Genomic DNA, 18632 nt, shown 5'->3' with positions numbered 1-18632 from the left:
TTCACCCCAAAATAATTTTGAAATCGCCATCACGCCCACAAATATTGCACGATTGGTATCAAAATCGGTCCTGACATTGATACGCATGTCTGCTCCGGTAAAATGTTTTCGAAATTTATCTAGACCGTACGGTTTTCTGTTACGGTGCTTCAGACCAAAGTCATGCGACAGGATTTTCTGAGGCTGTCTGAGGCTCTCTCCCATGTATTTGACTAAAATTTCAGATTTGGGCAAAACATTTCTTTCTCTCATCGCTGTAAATGCTCTGAGTGAGGTAGAGACATGAATCTCAGGACTATCGCAGAAGACACATTGCCCTCTCATACGCTTCAAACGGTTTTTGAATATGTATTACGGTTCCCGAACGGAAAGGAGTTGTTCCCAATGCTTTTTTTGGGTGAAACTGGCTGGCTCAAACAGAGAATTGTCTGCCCAGCCTCTCTCACTAACAGTTCACACTTTGCTGAGACCATTATTTACCATAGCAACGGAACTCAAGAGGCTATTGGCTGCTGATTAGGACTACAAATACACATCACTGTAGTTCTAACTATGGTGGAAGAGTCATTTGAAACAGATCAGGACTGAACTGGCCTTTAGAACTACTTGCTGCTATGGGCTGTATATAACTGATTTAACTCAGTAACTGTTACATATGGGATTAGTTTGGACCTTTGAAATTAAGCTTAACAAAAATTTCAAAATAACAGCCTCAATATGCCCCTCAGGTTAGTGCACCGCCACAGGTGGTGCAATAATATTATTCTGCATTATCTTTCTCTCAGGTTAGGGAACTGCCTTGCGCAGCAAGGCAGTTCATTAGCATTAGCATTTTAGCTTAAATAAGCTATTAGCTATTTATTTTACTTTTTAGCCATGTTTAGTATACTGAATGGAGTAAGTCAATTATAGAAAACATCCTAGTGATGTCCCACATGCTAGTGATAGCAATCACGCTAATGTAGCAAGTGTGTAAAACTGTTTATATTTCACCTCAAATCCATCCTCATTACCTGTGTATATTTGTTTTTTCTTAGTTTTTGAATTGTATTTTATTTTGGCGGAGAAGCTTTTATTTTCTTGTTTCCTGTCTCCTCATCATATCCTGTGTGTTGCTGCCCTCCTCAGTTCGCGCCAAGCTGTGCTGGGGAGAGGTGAGCGTACAAAGTTGTCTTCTGTTTGTCTGTTAAAGTATTCAAAATGTCCTTAAAAGTATGTTTGCTGAACTCACAAGTTGTTATATGTTGTTCCCCAACTGTTTTATGTTTAGTGCAGCACTGTACTGGGCACTTAATTCCCACGTCAATAACATTTATTGAGTTTACCGTGCCAATGTGGTCATTTTTGTTCTTTTGATTTGGTAAGGTGTGTGTGGGAAAGCCAGAGCCCAAGAACTGGAGTGCTGATGCATTTTTGTTTTAAACAGGTATGTGAGTTGCTTCAAAATGTTATCTGAATGTTAGGTTAATGTATTTCGTATATTTTCAGTTTGAATTATAAAATATTGTAACTAGTGGGCAGATTATTTTTGTTTGGGTCTTATTTTAATTGTCTTGACATTTTACTTTATTATTTGTGAATATCAGAGAATTTTGGTTGGTTTTACCACAGTCCTAGAGTTCGCGCCAAGCTGCGCTGGGGAGAGGTGTGTGTGGGAAGGCCAGAGCCCAAGAACTGGAGTGCTGATGCATTTTTGTTTTAAACAGAATAAATCTGCCCTACTGCTGCAATACACCCCGGTGTCCTTGTCTCCTGGTTCCCTTTGCCGATTACACACAACGCAGAGTACATGTACAACAGATGAGTCGGATGAGAGCGGCTACACTAACATTAGCATTTTTGCTAATTTTAGCTGATACACTTACTTTATCATACTGAATGGTGCAAGTCCATGTTAGTAAACATTCTTGTGATTCTCCTCATATGATTGTAGCTTTCTCTAGCATTGATGCTAATTTCTAGCATCAGAACGCCAGGCACAAACCGACGGGCACACTTTGGCAGGCCCCGGTTAAATTTCTTCAGGAATTTTCTAGTTTCCCTTTGCTGTGGCTCATTACAGCCGCTGTAGTTTCTAAACGTTGGACTAATTACCTCGTTCGTTTGTGAGTTTACGTCATTCACAACAAACATCAAACAGAACAAATATATTTCATAAAATGTTAACAAACAAATGGCTTCTACCGCGGTAATTATGTGAAATTAAATGAATTATATCCCAGCTTCAGAAGATTTGCCTTTACCTTTACAGAGCTCTTTGGTTCCTCCTATCAGTCTGTACCTTCTCATATTGAGGTCAAAGTTCAGATCTACCATAACTGACTGACACCTGCTGGCCTCAGGTTTGCAACCAGCTTGTGACTGAGAAACCAGTAACCTGCTCCCAGTGACAGAGTCTCACTGAGGAAGAAACTGCATTAGGTTTTCTATCACTTTAATATTTCTGCTATAACTGAAGGATATATAAAATAAGTCAATAGAGTTTAATTTACAATTTTTATGTCTTCATGTCATGAGGTAGATTTCAGCTGGCTGGTGAGAGAAAAAGTAGATCTTGGTCTCAAAAAGTTGACATGAACTTGTTAGTTCCTCTGTCCATGTAGCAGCTGACATATTGTGAAAATCCGCTAGAAATGATGCAGTAATCAGTCATGTTTACGTAGAAACAACACGCCGCCAGGCTTTGTTTGTGAGACTTGCGGTCACGTGGGTCGTTGTGGGCGGAGCTTGGTAAGGTCCATTGGACGTTTTTTTAAATTTATTTATTTTTATTATCATCATATACAACAAACTTGGTATTGGCATCAGATGTACACAAACCTGAAAAACTTGAAGAAGCCGAACCAGGTTGCTTCCATACTTACAGAGAGGATGAAAAAACAAAAAGAACAATAAAAAACAAAACAAACATCAACAACAAAGAAAAAACAAAACAAAAAAAACACATCAGGGGTTTTCCATCAGTTTCAAATAGTTTATCGTATTATCCAGATCTGCACCTTGTTCTCTGTCCATGAATTGTAGAGATAAGAAAAGGAGGCAGAGTTCCCTGTGAAAAGTGAGGAAAGATGGTTTGGCTTTAAGAAAACCACATTTGTGAATGAAAAACTTGCCCAAGATAATTATTACATTTAGTAGCCTTTCAAATTTCTTTTCTTTTCTCAGAGTCCCAAAAATAATGTTTCTTAGAAAATTCAGGTAAGTTTGGAGTTTTAGGGAAAAGCCAGTACTGAACATTATAACAGAAAACTTTGCAATAAACACATTCACAGAAAAGATGTTCAGTCGACTCGATATCACAAAATAAACAAGTTTTATCATCAATAGCAAATCAAAGTCTAAGGAATTCCTTAGAGGGAAAAACACCTGAAAAGATTTTAAAGTGGACTTCCTCGGGTTTTGGAGGAAGAGGAAGATTTAAGTAATTTGTTCTAATTTTAACTATTTGAACCTTTGAAAAGAAATACGATATAAAATTTGGATTTGATACAAAAGTAAACAAAATACTAATAAAGCATTCCCTAATTTTGGAGTTTTTTAGTCTATTATCTGTGATATTGGGTCCATTAATCAGAAGTCCAGGTAGATCAGGGGTTCTGTAATCTCGGTTCTCATAAAAACATTTAGCTGTGCATAAAATATTTGGGGGAATAACTCTAATAATTTTTTGAAATTCACTTTTATTAATTTGCAGGTTATATTTAACACTGAATCCCTCCATTATTTAATAAATGCATCACAGACCAAACACCTTGTTCCAGCCAATTATGTGCAAAGATTGATTTATTATTAATTTTTATGTAACAACAATTCCACAAGGGAGTATTGTGTGGGTTATAGTTATGTTTATAGATTAATCTCCAATATAATAAAACTTGCTGGTGAAAGAATGAAAGTTTAACAGGCAGTTTTTTAAGGTCAAAGTCACAACTAAGATGAAAATTAACTCCACGCAGATTTGAAAATATTTTACTTGGAATATGGAGCCATAATTCATTTTGATTTGTTAGAAATGACCGAAGCCAGTTTATTTTTAAAGTTCATGCTGTCAAATTCAATAGCTTGCAGTTCTTCATCTTTAAACTGTTTGATTAAATTACTTTTTCTGATTTAGTGAGTTTTCTGTTTCCATATAAAGTCAAAATTCATCCTGTTAGATTTGATTTCTGAATTATTGTTTATTCCTAATGTATATGCAGCGTAGATAAGTCTGGAAATACTTTCCATTTTGGTGAGAAATATTCTTCCCAGAATAGATCAATCTCTGTGTGTCCATTTATTTAAATGAGTTTTACATTTTTGAAGTTTCTCCCTAATATTCAGATTTTCTAAATCAGATTTATTTTTATTTATATGCACACCCAGATATTTGACATTGGATTTTACAGGAATATTAAAAGCAGTGGATATAGGACAGTCTGTTAGAGGCTAAATTTCACATTTGTTTAAATTGAATTTAAGTCCTGAAGCCTTTGAGAAAGTTTCAATCAATTTAAGAATTTTGGGAATTTCATTCAGGTTATTTAAGTAGATAGTTGTGTCATCAGCTAACTGACTAATAGAAAACTCTTTGCCTACCACTGATAATTTACCAATTTATCATTTTTAATTGATATGGAAAACATTTCTGCAGCAGCAATAAACAGCAGAGGAGAGATTGGACAACCTGGTTTTCTACCTTTTTAAATCTCTGAGGTTCCATGAGGAAAACACACTGAACTGTTTGTATCTTTGTAAAATGTTTTAATTACATTAATACATTTATTTCCAAACCCAAATAGATCTAAAGCTTTGAACATAAATTCATGTTCTATCATATCAAAGGCTTTATAAAAGTCTAAAAATAATACAAAGCCTTCATTTTCAATTAAGTGGTTGTAGGCAATTAAGTCCAAAATAAGGCGGATATTATTATGTATAGACGCCCGTTTATAAATCCAGATTGAGTGTCAGAAATAATTTGGGATATTCCTGATTTTAACCTGTTAGCAAAAATGTGTGTCAGAAGCTTGTAGTCATTATTTAATAATGTTATCGATCTTAAATGATCAAGAAGAGTTGGATCTTTTCCAGGTTTAGGAATGAGCCTGATGACACCTTGTTTGGGTCAAACAGCCGTTTTCTGATAGTTCTGTCAGCATCCAAACACAAGGTTCTGATCTGAACCCAAAAATGTTTATAAAAGTTACTTGTTAAGCCGTCGCAGCCTGGAGTTTTGTCCTTGGATAAAAAGCTTTATCCAGTTCCTCTGTGGTGATGTCTGCCTCACACACCTGCTTAAAATTGTCATCAATTTTAGGAATCAAATGTTGAACAGAATGATAGAATGTTTCTGCCATTGAGTTATTATATGCGGAAGAATATAAATTGCTATAAAAGGTAAAAATTTCTTTGGATATTAATTTTGAGTCAGTGCATGGTTTATTATTAATTTGCAAGCAATTTATCGCATTTCTTTCTTGTCTAATTTTTTCTAATCTACAAAAATATGCAGAACCTTTCTCACCATCTTCAATCCACTTAGACCTCAGATATGATCCTTTGGCTTTTTTAGTATAAAAATCATGTAAGTCAGACTGCAGAACTTTTTTGCGCTGTTTGTCATCATCATTAAAAAACGGTTTAGAGCAGATGTGACTAAGTTCTTGAATGATTTCTAATTCCTTTTCCTTATTTTGGGTAGCCATTAATTTACTGTGTTTGACTGAGATTTGGCGGACTTTAAATTTAAAGAATTCCCATTTTTCCGTGTAAGAATTCAGATTTTTATCACTACAAATTAAATTGAGATGCTCCAGGATTTCGTTATTAAACTTTAAGGTCCAATGGACCTTACCAAGACTGTAATCCAGAGTTTATCACCCCGATGCGTCATACGTCGCTAGGCGGGTCCTGGCTGACGTTGACCAATAGGAGCAGATTTGGAGCGTTACCAAGGAAACAGCGTACAAGGCTAAGTGACGGTGAGGGGCTACAACAGCGCAGCTAGCGGAACAGCAGACCGAGGCGCAGCTTCTACAATATATATATATATATATATATATATATATATATTTTTACTGATTTCTAATAAAAATTTATATTTCCGGCAGCGGTTTGGATCTCTGCCGAGGCTGACGCTTCTGTGGCCGGAGTGGGCGCTCAGTCCGGCGCCCTGCGGGTTAGTTAGCCAGTTAGCACTGGACCACAGAGCGGGCTAGACCTCGTTACCTCTCCCGGACTGTGGGCTCTGCTGCGGGGATGGAGCTGAGCTAGCCGCCGGGCCGGGACCGTCTGGCCTAGTACTGACCCGATTTTTCTGGACAGCAGCCCGTCTCCTTTCGGAGACCGACCCAGGGATGCGGGATGAGATGAAGCGCCGCGGACCGAACCTGAAACCCAGACCCGACCAATCGTGTTAGCCAGGTGAGCTGCCTCCAGAACCGGGCTCGGTTCGACTAGAGCAGGGGTGCCCAAAGTCGGTCCTCGAGGGCCGGCATCCTGCACGTTTTAGTTCTCTCCCTGGTGGTACCAACAACCTTCGCAGCAGGTCAGAGTTCTTGTTAGGCCTCTAACGAGCCATCATTTGATCCAGGTGCGGATGCCGAACCTCAGGGACCCACTTTGGGCTCCCCTGGTCCAGAGGAAGCGTCTCAGGTCAGATGGACCCGCTACACTGAATCAGCTTGAACTGATCATTTCTGTCGGGATATTTTCATGTCCAGTTTAACGATTTAATGATGAAAACAGTGAAAGATTCCAGGCTAAAAAATGAATTAAAATAACACCAGCTGCTTTCTAGGAAATATGTCTCTAACTGTAAATCAGTTCAGTGCAGATTATTTATCCTGACATCATCTTAAGGGAGCTTTCCTATTGGTCCATGTCCTGTCAGCTTCTAGTGGATCACTGGTCTCATTCAGGTCCAGTTCGGTTCTAATTATTATCAGAACAATCTGAGTCAGTTGATTATAATATCTAAACCCAGCCGACAGCAGGAATCACCAAGCATGTGGCGACAGTGGAGAGTACCACTGTGTTTCACTGATCGGCTGATGAATTATTGATTAGCTGATCAATAGCTGGATGCTAAAGGTGATTAATTGGAGGTTATTTTTCAGACTGTGAAGCAGGTGAAGCTAAAACCCGGACCCGGCCGGTTCTGGTGGAACAGATTTACAGAAACAGGTTTTTATCTTAAATGTTTCTATTTATTGATCAGTTTTTATAAAGTTATTGGTGATCATCCCAACAATCATCTGAGCTCCAGATGTGAACCACTGACCAGTTGGACCAGTCTGGAGTAAAGAGACCAGTGATCCCAGAACCAGGAGCTGAACGGATCTAGTGACTCTGGTTCTGGGTGAAGCTTCAGACTGATGAGGACCCCCCCTCAGGGATGGAGGTGTGCGGCAGGAACCCCAACCGCACGGCGCCGACCCCTGACCCCCGGCGCTCCGAGGTGCCGCTCTGCTCGCGGACCAACGGCTGGACCTGGCCGCCTCACCCCTTCCAGCTGCTGGCCTGGCTGCTCTACATCTACTTCGCCGTCACCGGCTTCGGCGTGTTCGTCCCGCTGCTGCCGCCGCACTGGGTCCCTGCGGGCTACATCGTATCCTTCCTGCTGCCGGCCGGGGTCAGAGGTCAAACCATGTCACCCTGTACCTCTTGTTGAGATTGTGGTCGGTTGAGCACATAGAGCCGGGTTTAGCCGGGTTTAGTGGATCGGATGTTGGCGTTCCTGATCCAGTCATTCAGTTCTGGTCTCAGCCGAACCAAACTCCGGATCTTCCAGAGAAGATCCGGAGTTTGCAGCTGTGTTTCCATTATCCACAGAATTACACAAAATTTATGAAAATTAACCTGCTTAATGGAAACAACAATTTTGAAAACACTCTGGTTCTGATAAAAAGCTTTGGCGCTGGGATGAAGTGGTTTTCAGCTGCATTAAGATAGATTTATTCTCAAAACTGCAATGGAAACATTTTAATCGCTTCATCTGAGTCAGATGATCAACAGCCGAATGTTACTACTGGCGGAAACGCAGAAGACGACGACAGGAAGTGGCAGGAGGAGGATGTTGGTTTTTGGCTTTACTTCATTACGTCATTTCATTGTGTTGAATTCATAACTCTTCTGGAAATTCTCAGTTTTCCCAAACGTCGCCGCTCCTAAGTAGGCGGGGCTTGTTGCTCCAACGTCTCCTCTGATTGGCTGATGATGATGAGCGTGAGCGGCTGGATTATTATCTCATGTAAATGTTTACACCTATCGCTGCATGGTTTTTAACAACTAGTGAACAAAGTTATTAACGTCCTTTCTTCTAAAAGTGTGAAAAAAAGTGTGAAATTGTGATTTTCAATCACAATTTTCAACTTGTGATCATTTACTAATGATTTTCAAACATTAGTAACAGAAATGCAGCAACAAAAAACACCGAAAGCTGCAGGAAACGGCGGGACAGAGCGGCTCAGCTGCTGTGGCCAAGTCCGGCTCCAGGTCTACAGGTGTCTCCTAGTCTCCACCTGTTGCTGATCCCTAACCGCCGCTCAGTGCACCGGCATCCTGTTCGTGTCCCACCTGTGCGTCCACGTCCTGGCCGTGTCCGTCGACCCGGCCGACCTCAACGTGAGGATGAGGAGCGACAGAGGGCCGGTCCCCGCCTTCGACCGCTCCAAACACGCACACGTCATCGAGAACTGCCACTGCTACCTGTGCCAGGTGGATGTGTGAGTAACAGCCTCACAAACCGCCTCAGGCGTGTTTACCTGCGCTGCCGCTTAGGGAGTCATTAAATCGATCTCAGGAGGTCGGAGTGCCCCCCGCAGGCCGCTCAGTGCAAACACAGCAGCAGCAGCTCAGTCAGCCGGTTCAGCTCTGACTCACATGAGCAGCTTCTGCTCAGAAAACACGGCTTCATAAAACCGCCATGATCAGTAAAACATGGAGGACAGAGCTGCTGTTTCTGTCCCCTTCCAGCCGGGGGCCGGGGGCAACACGTGGCATTAAGTGCCTGTGAGGTGGAGCATGATGGGAGCTGAAACCAGGTCAGTGAGATGTCTCCTGGGACTGGAAAACTCCCATGATCCTCTGCTGCTCATCAAATATCTGAAACAGATTTAACCTGGCATGCTGCATTGCATTCTGGGGATTGTAGTATTTTACTTAGCTTGGAATGTGTGTTGTTTCAGGGGACCCAAGTCGAAACACTGCAGCGCCTGTAACAAGTGCGTTGCTAACTTCGACCACCACTGCCGCTGGCTCAACAACTGTGTGGGCAGCAGGAACTACAAGTGAGTACTTCCTGTTTCCTCATGTCAGCTGGCGGGTTGGAGGAGGGAAACACGAGGAACTCCAAGTCCTCCTGTCAGTCTGAAGCGCAGCTACATGTCAGTAAATGAAAAGCTGATTATGATCCAACCTTTTGACAGAAACCAGCTCTACTGCTTGGAGATTTGGGTATTAAAATGTTTTTCATTGGTCTGAAGTTTTCATTGGTTGGAAGCAGAAAATCATCACAATTAACAGAAGATAGTGTTGAAAACATGAATATGACGTGTGACTTAATATTGTATAATATTCTCACTTATTGAGCTGCAGCAACTTGTTGAGGGAACCGGAGTTCTGCTGCGTCATTACCGAGTTCCTTACTGCTCCGTCTGGACGCCACGTTGGTCACACTTGTGTTACTGTCCTCTTTGTGACTTCTGATTGGCTGATCCACTGCAGTGGGGCGGGGCAGGACATGTGTCCTCACGTGTCCCCCTGTCCTGCAGGTTGTTCCTCCACAGCGTTGTCTCCGCTCTGCTGGGCGTGTCTCTGGTTCTGGTCTTTGCCTCCTACGTCTTCGTCGAGTTCTTCAGGGACCCATCCAACCTGCGCACCGACAAACACTTCCTGGGTAAGACTTGACCTCTGACCCCGTGAAACAAGGCTTGTAGCTTGGAGTGTGAGACGGAATGTGTTTATTGTGTCCACAGTCCAGAATCAGACAGGTGTGTGGTTCGTCTTCCTCCCGGTAGCTCCTCTCAGGTCAGCCGCTGCCGTCATCCCGGTTCTGGCTGCCGTTACCATGGCAATGGGCCTGCTGTCGTCGGGGCTTCTCTGCCACCTGCTCTGCTTCCACATCTACCTGAGTAAGAGCCTCACCTGCCTCACCTGCGTCCCCCGCCGGCCGCTCTGGCTCACCCGGAGCCGTGTGTCTCCTCAGTGTGGAACAGACTCAGCACCTATGAGTACATCGTGCGACAGCGCCACCGCCTGGACAGCAGAGACCCGAGGATGGCCGCCGCAGCTAAGCAGAGCAGACGCCCGTCCGTCGTCCAGGTAACGAACCGCTCACCTGAACGGCCCAACCCGCCGCTGCGTCCTGACGCCTCTGCTGTCCCCACAGGATGTGAACTACTCAGGGACGCTGGGCTATACCAACCCCCAGCTGGACGTCCAGCAGGAACAGGCGGAAACCTGTGCTGGTTCCGATCCGGTCCCCAGGTAACGTCCAAACCCAGAGCAGGGGGTCCTTGTTGCCATGGAGACTGCTGTCTCCGACTCCCAGGAAGCAAACGGAGAGTGTGCTGTGTGTTTGAGCTGAGGGAGTGTGTGTTGTAGGGAAACGTCCCGTATTGAACCGATACGTGACGCGATTTGTTCGACACACATCGACACCAAGTGTCACAACAATGACCAAAATAAACACAGGAAATATTGAGGGCAGCTAAACTGTCGTGGCGGACAAAAATAAATATCTTGGTATTAGTCTTTAGAACACCAGAATTTTTACAGAAGAATCTGATGACATGACTTTAAAATATTAAATTATGTGTTATGATTAGTTACTCTGTACTTGAGACAATTTTTTACCAAGTACTTTTTACACTTGATCAATTAAAGCTTAATGTATTAATACTAACATGTTGAAGTTATGCTACTCTGATTGGAGTACAGTCTTTGAGTCTCACCTACAACCTTCAACCTTAAAATCCTCTGAAATTTACCAAGAAATGTGGAAAAAACAGATCAAATCTGCTCCCTGGTGGTCACAGCAGGAACTGCACCGTCACGTCAGCTCCCCTCTCTGTTTCAGTTTCCTGGCCAATGGCAGAGGGAGGAGCGCGTCCAATCCGGTCCATGACGAGGAGGCTCCGCCCATCGCCTCCACAGAGCTGAAGGCACACACACACCGACACACACAGGTCAGCACACACACACCATCATGACAACCCAAACAGTTGTTTCATCTCAACCATGTTGTTTTCGAAGCATTTTCGTCCTGCTCCGTTTGGCCCGCTCTTTATGATTCTGGTTCTGTTCAGTCACTTTTCTGTGTTTATCTCTTTTATACCACAGAAGAAGAAGAAGAAGAAGGGGCGTCAGGTTCCAGCGGAGGTGACCAGAGAGCACTGCTCACCTGTAGCTCCGCCCCCAGGTATGAGCTCGCATGTCTCTCTGCTACCGGCCGACCCGCAGGCTCTGGAGCTAGCTGTGTACTGCGAGTTAGCTCCAGCGTGGAGAGCGGCCGTCTGCTGCTCGGGTCTGGATGATGAAGACCTCTGATTGGCTCAGAGGCCCAAACAGAAAAATGAACATTTACATAAAGAGCAGAGATGAGGCTTCCAGCTGCTGGTTGATTCTCTGAGAGAGAAATCAGTGGGACTTCTGATGCATTTAATGAACATCTGATCGCTCACTATTTGTAGAGGTGCTGATTTAAAATCGAAATTTGATCATAAAATCAGCCAGACGTTCATTTCTGGAGCAAAGTTAACCCGTCGAGTTCCTGTAGAGCCAAGGCTTTTTCCATTAAGAACAGAAAGCGTGCAGAAGCGGGGCTCCCACACACCCTGTTGCCTCCGACTGTCTTGCATGATCTTAACTCCTCCACACTCTATATCCTCTTCTTGGATATGGCGGCGTCTCTCCTTCCCTCTGTGTCCATCTGAGGAGTTGGAAAAGATCCTAGCTCGGCTCGGTCCTTCCTCTGCCCTCCACTTCCTGTTCATCCTCAGCTGGATACCAGCTTTGGCCACCTTCGGGTCTGCACTGTGGCTCCGCAGACTTGATGAGGGTGTTCATGGCCAGGGAGATCAGAGTCACAGAGACGGTGCACCCTGTGCTAATACTTTCCGTTGAGTCAATCGTAGCTTTATTGGGCAGCCAACTCTGTCTCTGACTCTCCAGTAGTCGCTACACTGGACATGGTTGTCATCCAGTCTTTAGTGGCTGCCACTGATGTCTCAGCGTGTTCATGTGTAAGTACGTCCACTGATGCGTCTGGACACGTCATCAGTGATGTTCCTGGCATCATTGCGTGTTTTGGGTCTTTCATCTTCACACACCCTCTTCCAGGTGACCCATCCAGGGATGTTCAGTCCCTGCTTGGGTCCAGATGGCTAATTAGCTACATTGACTCCACAGTTCTCCTCTCTTAAGCCACACCCATCTTGAGGCCATCTCTGCTGCTTCAGTGGTGCAATGGGTGGCTCTCCTCTTGCATTCTCCCTCGATGCCAAGACTACTCAAGGCTCTGGCCAAAGAGTGAGCCGTAAAAGCTCTGCAACCAACCTCATATGTGAAGCATGTTGCTCTCCAACCTGCCTGCTTGCAGTCACTGATCAGCCATGCGTTCTTGGAGAATCTTTTCTTAGACTCTTGTTCAAACTTCCCATTGGACTCTCGGCTCCAGCAGCACGGTTTGCTTGATGACCTCCATTCACAAGGACGTGTGTCTGAGCAATGTGGCTGGGGAACTTCAGTTGCTCTTCCAGATCCACCAATAGCTTCCTCTCTCTACCAGAGGTAAGGAGACTGAAGGCAATGCTTTAATTGGAGAGACATAACGTCTTTGCTCAAATAAGTCCTGTACTGATCATAAAAATTACAAAACATTTATCAGTGTGTTAATATCTGGAATAATATAAAGACCTTTCCATGTCCCCATATTCCATGTTGTTTTAATGAAAAATAATTATCTTTCGTTTCAAACAATAATGGAAGATATCGTAGGTATGTAATTATAATGATATAATGACCAAACTTGCTTGTCATTTATGCTGAATTTTGTCAATGCTGTTCTGTTGAATTATATATGCATAAAACAACATTAAGCATTAAGAGCACTCAGTGTCAAAGTTTGATTTGCTGTTATTTAAACAAGGCAGCACAGATTCTTACTCGACGAAGGTTGATATGTACCACTAGTGTGTGCAATTTAGTTAGGATTGTGTGGTGGTGTGTGGAAAGTTTGGCAAAAGTCCGATCAGTGGTTTTACAGTGCCACCTACTGGTGGAAAGTTGACAAACTAGCTGGACATGGTTGAAATGCTTGTAACTGGTGGAACGAAGGAAATTGTTGAATTTGTTTTGTTGTTGCTATGGCGGCGTACAGAGGTGCATTAACCTTTCTAGCTCATGAGATTAAGCCCTACTTTAATATCTAGGAAGCTAGGAAGCCATCAATTATGACTCTCTTTCTTGGGCAATGTTCACTCACTGGTTACATCTGAGGCTGAGGGTTTCTGCAGAGATGAAGAACTGTGCTGTTCTTTGCCTAACGGAAACCTGGCTTAACAGCAACATGCCAGACTCAGCCTTCCAGATCAACGGTCTTCACTTATTCTGAGCGGACCTCGACCAACGGTCGGGAAAATCACGGGGAGGAGGACTCTGTGTGTACGTGAATGAAGGTTGGTGTACGAACTGTGGACTAGTAAAAAGCTGCTGCTCCGAAGCGACCCACTCCACTGGGTGCTAATGATAATGAAGCCTCGAAGAACCTGTATGAATGACAGCATTAGCTCAATGCAGATGAAGCACCCGGAGGCTTTTTGCGCAGTTGCAGGGGACTATAATCCCGTGAAACAAACACTCTGCCCGGTTTTTACCAGCATGTCACCTTTCCTACATGCGGAGACAATACTCTGGACTGTGTGTACACTAACATTCAGAGCTCTTCCTCGCCCCCTTCTTGGCCTCTCTGATCACATCTCCGTCCTGCTGGTGCCAGCATGTCATCTGCTGATGAGACGGGTTAGACCAACGAAGAAGACAGTCACTGTGTGGCCCAGGACTGTTTTGAGTGCACAGATTGGCAGGTCTTCATAGAGGCAGCTACTTATGAAGGAGAAGTGGACCTGGGGGAATACACCTCCTCTGTCATTGGTTTCATCTCCAAGTGTGCTGATGATGTCACCACCACCAAGACAGTAACCTGTTACCCGAACCAGAAACCCTGGCTGAGTGCTGAGGTGAGAGCTCAGCTGGAAGCTAGGGACGCTGCGTTCAGGACAGGAAGGCATCAGCAATCCGAGAAGCGAGGAAAGAATTGGCTGCAGGCATTGTGAGGGCCAAAGCCGCATACGCCCAGAAAATTCAAGGTCACTTCACCACCAACGACCCCCGGTGGATGTGGAAGGGCATTAAGTGCATCACTAACCACAACATCAGGGATACACGATGCCCAAGGGACCCCTCACTGCCAGATGCACTTAAGTTCTACCCCCGCTTTGAGGATCCTAATATCTCGCTCAGCACCAAACTAATACCATCACCTGGTGACACGTCTCTCTGTGTGACCACAGAAAATGTGAAGACGTCCCTCCAGGAAATCAGCCCTTGTAAGGCTGCAGGCCCCGACAACATCCCAGGGCGAGTACTGAGGGACTGAGCACATCAGCTGTCTGAGGTGTTGGCGGACATCTTCAACGCCTCACTGTCATCTGTGCCCACCTGCTTAAAGACCGCCTCTATTGTCCCCGTTCCCAAGTGCTCCACAGTAACGAGCCTGAATGACTATCGGCCTACAGCCTTAACATGGGTAGTCATGCAGAGCTTCGAGAGGCTAGTCATGAACCACATCAAGGACTCCATTAACATCCCTGTGCACCCCCATCAGTACGCCTATAGGAAGAACCGATTCACTGCTGATGCCACACAGCCCTCACCCACCTGGAGAGCAGGGATTCTTACATCCAACACACCTCAGACTGTCCGGATCCACAACACCGTCTCCTTCTCCATCACCCTCAGGTCTGGCTCGCCACAGGTCTGCGTGTTGAGCCTCCTCCTCTTCACTCTGCTGACGTATGACTGCTTGGCAAGACACCCCAGCTGTCATATAGTGAAGTTTGCCGAAGACACAGCAGTAATGGGACGCATCATGAATAGTGATGAGTCCAAATACAGAGAGGAGGTGGAACACCTGGTGCAGAGAAAATAACCTCTGCATCAACGTGAAGAAGAGCAAAGAGATGGTGGTGGATTTCAGAAGAGACAAGGATCCCCTTCAGCCCCTGTACATCGGAGGAGCAGCTGTGGTCTCCAGCTGCAGGTACCTGGGTGTTCACATTTCCAGTGACCTCACCTGGAGTACCAACACCTCCTGTCTGGTCAGGAAGGTCCACCAGCATCTCTACTTCCTCAGGAAGCTGCAGAGAGCTGGACTTGGGAACTCAGTCCTGAGGAGCTTCTATCGCTGTGTGGTGGAGAGCTTTCTCTGTCTGCATCACCGTGTGGCACAGCAGCTGCTCTGCTGCTGAGAGGACGGCTCTGCAGAGGCTGGTCAAGGCTGCACAGAGGACTGTGGGGAGCTGCCTTTCCTCCACCATGGACCTCTACAGCACGATGCAGGAGGAGAACGCTCCTCGTCATGAAGGACTCCACCCGTCTTGCACACAGCTGCTCCCCTCAGGCAGGAGGCTGAGGAGCATCCAGAGCAAGAGCACCAGGCCTTTAAATTATTTACATTTATAGCATAAATCACTTTATTATTTATTTATGTGTCTGGGACCTCGGTCAAAATGTTGTACCACAAACAAGCAAAGCTGGTATGACAATAAAGAATCTTTGAATCCTCTTTACGGTTTCAAAATTATGGGCAATTTAATTTTGCAGCTATGTGCATAGGGATGTTTAATTATGTTCTAATTGGGGAAAAATTCAAAAATCCTCTGCGATGACTTTTTTTGTTTCTTCTATAGGGTATATAGTGCTAGGTTTCATTTGGTTCACAGTTGGTCCTAGAGGGCGATTGGTTTTGACGAGTGCAATCTTCATGGCTCTCTGCTGAAAAAGAATTCCAGGCCAAAACCTTTTGCACAGTAGCTCATCTGTCTCTTACTAAGAAACTTTGAACACATAAATTTTGTTAATGGAACATTGAGTTTTAGAATTGTAAGTTGAAACCCGTATTTCTATCATAGCGCCACCTACAGGTGAATCTGCCTGAATATGTGTAACCGAGTAGCAGTGTGGTTCTGAAGCTGGATGAGAATAAAAGTTCTAATAAGTTTCAGGAGGGCAGGATGCAGGCAGCGTTTCAGCTGAGAAACAGAAGAAGAAGAATGAAAAAACATCAGGGTTCCAACAAGGTTAAAACGAGGTTCCAACAGGGTTCCAACAAGGTTAAAACGAGGTTCCAACAGGGTTCCAACAAGGTTCCAACAAGGTTAAAACGAGGTTCCAACAAGGTTAAAACGAGGTTCCAACAGGGTTCCAACAAGGTTCCAACAAGGTTAAAACGAGGTTCCAACAAGGTTAAAACGAGGTTCCAACAGGGTTCCAACAAGGTTCCAACAAGGTTAAAACAAGGTTCCAACAGGGTTCCAACAAGGTTAAAACGAGGTTCCAACAAGGTTCCAACAAGGTTCCAACAAGGTTAAAACGAGGTTCCAACAAGGTTCCAACAAGGTTCCAACAGGGTTCCAACAAGGTTAAAACGAGGTTCCAACAGGGTTCCAACAAGGTTAAAACGAGGTTCCAACAAGGTTAAAACGAGGTTCCAACAGGGTTCCAACAAGGTTAAAACGAGGTTCCAACAAGGTTAAAACGAGGTTCCAACAGGGTTCCAACAAGGTTAAAACGAGGTTCCAACAGGGTTCCAACAAGGTTCCAACAAGGTTCCAACAAGGTTAAAACGAGGTTCCAACAGGGTTCCAACAAGGTTCCAACAGGGTTCCAACAAGGTTAAAACGAGGTTCCAACAGGGTTCCAACAAGGTTAAAACGAGGTTCCAACAGGGTTCCAACAAGGTTAAAACGAGGTTCCAACAATGTTCCAACGTGCCGTAGTAACGCTCTGCTGGAGCCAGCGGACTGCCTTGCATTGGCGGTCCAATTGCTCGCGCAGTATTACTAAGTTCAGAAAAGTTTCGAAGAACAAAACATGGGAAACTGTTGAATTTAAGTTTCATGGCTGAACATGACCCTGATATTTACTGATGAGCTCATCTAAAGTCCCTAACCTCTGACCTCTGATCCCATTGTCCTTTTATTTTCCAGCAGAGTCCTCCCAGGGTCAGCGGCTTCCTTTCCCAGCATTCCCTATGAGGGCCCCCCCAGAACACGCCCCGGCCCCGGGCCCCATCCAGGCTGCCGCCCCCCCGGCCGAGTACCATTCGGACTCTGCCGAGTCCCTGGAGGAAATCCCCGTGGCGCTGGCCAAGCTGGGCTCCTCGTCCTCCGGAAATGCCACCGGGACGTCTCGCCGGGCGGACCGCCGTCTGGCCCGAGGGGCCCGCGGCCCCCTGCCAGACCGGCCCGCTCCGGTGCTCCACAAGACCAGGAAAAAGAACCCGTCCTCTCGAGGGAACAGAACCACGGCCCAGCTGAGGTTTGAGATGGCGTCAACGCAGCCGCCGTCCGTGTTCGTCAGCCGCACCAGCGGAGAGACGGCCGAAGTCCTCGGCTGGACGCAGATCGGATCCAGACCGGTTCTGGAGTCCTGACTGGGTCCATTGGTTGTGGTCCAGCCTCCTGGACCGAGTTCTGTCCTGAAACAGCAGCCGCTGTTGGAAAGGGACTTTTATTGTGAAAGGTTGTGTGTATTTATTGGTGGACATGACTTTTAATCTGAAAGCTAAGGTGATTTCCTGTGAGTTTCAACCCCATCGGATCGGACGCTGTTCATCGGGTTTTAGTCAAAGCAGATCAAGGTGCTTCACATGATCAAATGTTATTGTTGCTGTTTCCTTAGCAACCTTGTCTCCTGGTTTCTATGGTAACTCAGACTCGACCAATATATTTGGTGAATCAATCCGATCACTTCAGTGTTTCACTGCCATCTGTGTGGCGACACCCAGTGGCTAAACTGTGAACTGCAGCTCAAAGAAAGCAGAACACTGAGGTTTCCAGGTCAGAGGTCGTTTCTACTCTGCTGTGCCTCTTCTCTTCATCCTCCTGCTTCTGACCTGAAGTCTGAATCTGTCGGTGTGAACTGCTCCTTTAAATCTGAGTAGCAAGGGGGCGGAGTCACCTGTGTGATGTCACTGTTTGCAATAAACTATGATCCACAGTCGCATATTCCTCTTCATCACAACCAAAAAACATAAATCATTTTTACTGAACCAGCTCGATTGGTGCATGCAACAATACTAATGGAAAGTTTGGTGAAAGGAAAAATGTAGCAGAAAAGGTTGGATTGATTTCCATACGAATCACTTTCTTTACAGAACACATTTACATGAACACGCTAAACGTTAACAAAGGCAAAACGTTCAGAAAGAGAGGAAGTGAGCCGAACAGCAAGCGACATGGAAAGGCCTTTGACCTCTGACCTGCAGCCTCGCTCAGGCTGCGGAGGTCACCGAGGTTTCCAACAAACCGAGGAACAAAGAACTTCCTGCATAACAGCAGGGGCAGGGGTCCGAGTCCAGAGCCCTG

General features: G+C 45.1%; 1 protein-coding gene across 6 annotated transcripts; it reads left to right on the top strand.

The window, feature by feature from the left end:
- The first annotated feature begins 5855 nt into the window (after positions 1 to 5855).
- Positions 5856 to 18267, top strand: zdhhc1 (zDHHC palmitoyltransferase 1). Of its 6 annotated transcripts, none has more exons than XM_032560549.1 (11): positions 5856 to 6405; positions 7349 to 7591; positions 8533 to 8708; positions 9171 to 9272; positions 9756 to 9880; positions 9960 to 10115; positions 10190 to 10305; positions 10373 to 10470; positions 11063 to 11175; positions 11324 to 11404; positions 17253 to 18267. In XM_032560549.1, exons 2-11 carry the CDS (start codon positions 7379 to 7381, stop codon positions 17696 to 17698), a joined length of 1626 nt encoding a protein of 541 aa, XP_032416440.1. In that variant the 5' UTR covers positions 5856 to 6405; positions 7349 to 7378; the 3' UTR covers positions 17699 to 18267. The 6 variants fall into 6 exon arrangements, with proteins under 6 accessions (XP_032416440.1, XP_032416442.1, XP_032416438.1 ...); XM_032560551.1 differs by having other exon boundaries at positions 7202 to 7591; positions 11063 to 11171; positions 11326 to 11404; XM_032560547.1 differs by having other exon boundaries at positions 7202 to 7591.
- Positions 18268 to 18632: the final 365 nt, after the last annotated feature.

The sequence above is a fragment of the Xiphophorus hellerii genome, chromosome 4 (assembly GCF_003331165.1).
Source record: "Xiphophorus hellerii strain 12219 chromosome 4, Xiphophorus_hellerii-4.1, whole genome shotgun sequence".
Lineage (NCBI taxonomy): Eukaryota > Metazoa > Chordata > Actinopteri > Cyprinodontiformes > Poeciliidae > Xiphophorus > Xiphophorus hellerii.
The sequence above is the reverse complement of the archived record's forward strand: the minus strand, read 5'-3'. Positions and strand labels throughout refer to the sequence as shown.